Source organism: Helicoverpa armigera, chromosome 9, assembly GCF_030705265.1.
Source record: "Helicoverpa armigera isolate CAAS_96S chromosome 9, ASM3070526v1, whole genome shotgun sequence".
Classification (NCBI taxonomy): Eukaryota; Metazoa; Arthropoda; class Insecta; order Lepidoptera; family Noctuidae; genus Helicoverpa; species Helicoverpa armigera.
Genome location: NC_087128.1, coordinates 4073535 through 4079534, shown reverse-complemented (window position 1 = coordinate 4079534; position 6000 = coordinate 4073535). Strand labels below are relative to the sequence as shown.

General features: G+C 35.6%; 1 protein-coding gene across 1 annotated transcript in view; it reads left to right on the top strand.

Moving 5' to 3' along the window:
* Window positions 1-2846: 2846 nt before the first annotated feature.
* Window positions 2847-6000, top strand: part of Rab26 — an 89695-nt gene continuing 86541 nt past the window's right edge. Inside the window, exon 1 of the mRNA XM_021327872.3 lies at window positions 2847-3183. Within this exon, the coding sequence (XP_021183547.1) occupies window positions 3178-3183 (6 nt within the window). The 5' untranslated portion in view covers window positions 2847-3177. The remainder of the gene's footprint in view (window positions 3184-6000) is intronic.

Genomic DNA, 6000 nt, shown 5'->3' with positions numbered 1-6000 from the left:
CAGAGAACCGGTAAAAAACCCACGATGTAGGTATCCAAAAGTGATGATAGGCAATCTGCATTAACTGACACTCCTCAATAACCTACTCATGGAGTACCTACCTAAGGCATATCTGATGGTGGCTACAGAATTATTTGAAAGAGTTACCGCAGCACTGGAACATAAAGGGCTTAAGAAAGAGCACGTTGTGTTTGAATCAGTAAGTAAGAGTCAGACACTCCCTCACGCTGCACCCATAGCGGGAGGGGTCACATGATGATGTCTCATCAAACTAAAAAGGTAAGTATATCTGATGGTACACTCCTTAACATTTCTGAAGATAATAAGGCTTTCACAACAATTTCACGAGACAATTAAGGCGCAGCTTCAAATGATGCTCTCTCAATTGCGTAATTCTACGTGATAAATCTGTTAAGAGCAGATGCATGCATATGACGGGAAAGATACGTACCTAGGCGTGGTCCAACATGCATGAATTTACTCGTGCCTCATTTAAGCGTTTATTGAGGCCTTTTTGGAGATAGAAAGTACCTACCTAATGTGGCATTGGAATTTTGGATGGCAATTTTAAATTGAGTTCTTTTGGCTTCGCTTGGTCATACTCGACTCTTGGTTCGTGTTTCTTACCTAGATTTTTTTTAGTAAGTACATTCGTTATTTCTTTATTAGGTAAGGTTTAGATAGTAAATAGTGTGTTGATGTTCATAAGTAGGGTTGTGACCCGATAGTTGAATGACAAGAAAGGGCTATGAGGGATGAGGATTGTCCTGTGAATGAAATTTAGCCATCAGTAGATGAATATGGTATGGTAAATAACATATTTCACTAAATCAACTATGTATAAGAAACCTAATTAAATTATTTAAGAAAATTATCAATAGCTATCCTTGAAGAATAGGTAACGAGCATGTTGAAGTCGTCATCTTTAAATGAAATGCTTTTAATACTAGCAAATGACAATGAATAGTATAAAATACGAACAAAGTAGGTGTAACACAGAAGCAGAACAATTATTATTCTAGTGCATGCTACATCGCGTATCAAGACGTAATTAAATAGCTCCATTACTAAGCCAAATACAATGAAAAGGTCAGAAATCAATTGATCTTGCCAAGCGTGCATTCCGACACGAACGCCACCAAACAACTACTAGTAGCGCCATCTATTAGAATGAATGTGAACTAGCAAGGCAGCTAGCTCGCTTACCATTGGGTAGAAATGACGTTATTGTCACCTTGGTACATACGTGAAACAGATGTATAGGACTTTAGTCAAGTTAGAAAGAGATAAAACAATAACAAAGAGGCATCGATTCGGAGGTCAGCCGCGCATGTCAAGTGCATTTTGATAAAAATAAATTGAATCGCGACTGGTTGCGCGTTTCACATTTGCAGATAAGAACGGTATGAGACCGGGCTGATGTTAGACACGTGTGGATCAACAGGCTTACGATAAAAATATAAGGAAAATAAGAAAACATTCATTCTAATGTTTAACACTTTTGATTATAAAACCGTTTATTTGCTATTTGAAAAAAAAAATCTGTTCTTTTCATACACATTAATTTGTGATGTCTAATTAATTTTATTTTATTTCCGCAACATTATTATCCATATTATGACCACTTTAAGCAAAGTCCATTCTGACAGCCATCCACGTGTTCTGCTATTAATATTTAATTAATGTTAATAAACGTGCTTAGTAAGCGCTAATAAGAAAGCAATTTAGACAGACAAAGCCTAATCAGACTCAATACATTCGCAACTACAATGAGATTCATCTCAACAAACTAATGGTTACTTAATGTCGGACGTGGCGAACTGTACAAATAAAGATAAGTCACGCAACCATTACTGGCACACAACATACAAAAATTACTATCAATGTGCTTCGAAATACTACATCCCTTTTCCTCTTACCCGTATATCCTATCTCCATCCTTGTCTCACATTTTTCACTTATCCTCAATTAACAATCACTGAGCACACTTGTCACTGTAATTTCACTCTTATATACTACAGAAAAGAGGTACATTTTTATTTGTGAACCTTTTTCGGACAGATAGAATATTGTTGCGCTAATTTCTATGTGTGCGTGTTTAATTCACTCGTACAAATGAAAATAGGAAAGCTTACCACTGGAATTGATCTCGATGGAATTACGATTCTCACTTTGGAATGTCACGTATCTCTTTCTGGCGTACCAAATTAGACGGAGTAGAAGCTAGGATGTTTGGGGTGAGGAAATGGTGAGTTTATTTAGTACGGTTTACCCTAAGGCGCTCGGATCGATCTCTTTCAGGCGCAAGTTACACACGGTATTAGATTTCCACAGACGAGGATTAAGGATTAGTCAAATTATTGCTACCATATCATCTGAAGTCATATAATATTTTTCTGCATTCAGGCTAATTTTCTTTTTGAGTGACTGCTATGATTTTAAAAGCTTTTATTTTCGTAAAATCACTACTTGTACTTGTTCTTAATAATAAAGTAGTTGAAAGCTTTTAAGAGAGTAGGTAATGCATAATACAGCGTCTTTGAAATTAAAGTGTTTTCCATCCTGCGGGTATACAAGAACTGAATCAGGCTTTACAAGGAAATTAACCTTTTGAATAAAAAAACTGATGAAAATTAGTTATGAAAATCTAAAGGCAAGAAAGATCCATCGTGAAAATTCTCTCCCCTTGTGCACAAGAATTCAGTCACACACACATACAAATTCCACCCCACACACATCTATCTCACACGGCAACACCGCACACTAGCGTACTTCAGTGACGTTGAACTACGCACACAGACACACAATCACATGCAATTCTGAACCTTATAGTCACGGGGTTGCTCTCAATGTGTCCTACATTCGCCGATCCCTTAGATAACCTCAAAATTTGAGTTTTTGACCCGAACAGATCATGTTATCGACTATGCACTGTTTTCCTGGGACTAGAGTTTTCAGTGCTCCGTAGTTTTTTCTCATTTATATTGTGATTGTCATTCGTATCGCGTGGGTGTGTATTGTGGCTCGGTTCTGAACATTTTCGGCCAATATTCGGTTGTGTCTGCTTGTAGACAGTTGTAGGATGTGTTGTGCAGTGCGAGTTTCATATATTTTCGTCTTATGATAGTGTTGAGAGTTCGTTAAGTAAATGAGTGGTGTCAGTCTTCTTGGAATAGAATGAGCGTAAGTAACAAAAAAGCAGATTTTTTTATTATCATTCTATAATAACAAGTTTATTTTCTTTCAATTGATTGTTTTAGGTTTTCCTTCCGTAAATTGTTTTTGAGGAAACTTATTACACGGTCCAAAAATTTTTTCGGGTTTACTAATTTTCCGGTCGAAATTGTTCCGAGTTTTCCTACAGCGGCTCCTCCCCTGTTTATCGTTCCCCTTTTATTATGTATTATGTTATTCATATTATCTATTATAAATAGATATACACTGCTATCTATAAGTTCAGGGTTATCATGGAACGTTTTGCATGAGTGACCATGGTAACCATATGGATTGAAAACAAATATTGAGTAATCAGTAATCTGTAATCAGTAGCAAATAACGTTTGACTGGAATTAAGTTATTAGTTTTTAGAGGCACTTTTAGATAATTAAGGCTTTTATATTGAAAGTGAAACTCCACCCGGTTGGTTCTAACAAAGGAAAACTTAATAAGTATTATGAATAATTTAAGTATAAAGACCATTGAATAAGTTTTCACTGTGTCTATATTATTTTAAACAATGATTATTTTAATTAAGCGCGTAATGAGTTTGAATAGTTAATGAGATTTGCTTTACCGAAATTGGATGAGTCTTATAATATTACAATGCTGAAAACCTTTATCAAGATTAAGTAAGTAATACGGATTTTCAAAATGAAACTTGATGCATAAGACTTTATATAATTATTTGTCTAATTAACCAGTTGCTAAAACCCTATTGACTACTATAGCTACATCATATTTAGCAATTAGACATACTTTCTTTGATATTTCGTCCAGACAAGGCCGGTTACTATTCATCTTATATACTTTCCTCGTCCAAATTACTCGAGACATTAATGAGGGTTTCGTAAAATGGCGTCCACGAGGTGGCAGCACCGAGTCGTCAGGTCCAAATAACTGTCAAAGTGCTTATCTTTACTATGAATAGTGAACGATTTTAGTGTTTTTTTTATTTTATAATTAAAGCACTGCATTATTGTTTTACTATTGCGGTTGAGTAAATAAAAAAAACTAAATCATATTGTGTTAAAAAATTTTTCAACAAGCTTTTCCTTAGTACCAGTGACTTTTGCACCCTCTCTCTTAGCTCAATTTTTAGTTCGGAAACCTTATTCTGACCGTAGTCCATAATAAAATCAATAACACTTCCAATATAACAGAATTTCAATAAACAATAAGTTCGGCACCTACAATTCCATACTATTTGACAGCTGTTTGGACCAGACGCATACGTGGCGCCACCCGGTGGCAGAAAAAATTTCAAAAACCCTCATTGGAGACTGTCCAGACGTCTGCGTACTTGTCGCCATTTTTTTTATTTACCAATGTCGGATGATAAGTACCTTCTTTGATACACTCGTGTTTCTATATCTCTATGTACCTATGTGTGAATATAAATTTTCCTGATACCTACATAGGTACTTAACATATAATTAAATACAATCAATACTACCTAAGTCCTATTGTAAAACCTTATATGTATTTATTTGTCTGAAAGCTCAAATTTCAGGAACTGATAGTCGGATTATATAATTACTTTCAGTGTTTAATAGTTCATTTAACGACAGAGGCCATAGGCTAGTTTTTATTCGGGAAGCAATTCTAACATGATGCGGTTGACAACGGTTGAAACCGAAATACTTACTACATAATTTAGATGGGAAAAAGCTCGTATAAATAATAAGTAGAGCTATTCTTTGCTTTGAAAATTTTGAAAGTGTGCTGTTACATGATATGTTATTGCTGTATTTACTAACTTTCACATGGAATGGCACTCTTCCAAAAACCTATTCCATGGTATGATATCACTTTCCACCCTACTCTTGCAGACAACATACCTAAGTGGGTAGCTTGTTTACCTATATTATGTAAGTAGGTAGTTACATCACATTCTACTCCAAAGTACTGACATTTAGCTCATGTTGGATCGTTATCTTGATAATTACATAATCAGGGACATGAAATATATATGTTCTGTGTGTAGCTTTTTTCAAATATGTTGTTCGAAATCACTGTATCAACTTCTTATTCTTTCTACCCTGTTCCCAATTTGGGGTCGACGCAGTACATTTTCCGCTCCAATTCTTTTCTGCTACTTTTTATACTAACTTTTACTCCCTTCTTATTCATATCATCTCTCCAACAATCCAACTATCTTTTCTTCGGTCTTCCTCTCCTTTTCTTTCCATACATACTGAACAAATTCCATGACCATGAACACAACTGATTTTAGAATTACAACGAACACAAAAGCACATCACATTAACAATCATAAAATAAAACAATTATGACAACGGATGTTAACTCATTGATATCACGCGACGACCTTCATACTTATTCAATTCCATCATAAACCTAATACTAATAAAAAAAAACTAGATTTGTCCGAACAATATGAAACTATTCGTCATCCCGTCAACACGTCTCGCTGAAACCCTCAGAAGGAATTAGACATGGCATTGCGGAGATTCCTTCAGAATTCCTCAAGTAGCCGAAATGCTATTTCGGGATTTAAGATTGTATAGATGTTTTATTCCGTGATGTCGAATGGCGATGGCGATGGCGATGTTTGATTTCTTTTTTGAGCGCTTCCGGGCATACGCATACACTGACAATGTACCTACATGTAGGTACATTTGCACATGGAGGGGAAGAGCTGCTAGTACCAGCGTGAGTACCCCACGCTGGTAGGTACTAGGTGTGGGATAAAAAATCTGTAATTTTTTTTGTCAGAGTAATTCGATTTTGATGGTTATCTCTCGGAAGCCACTAAATCAGTTA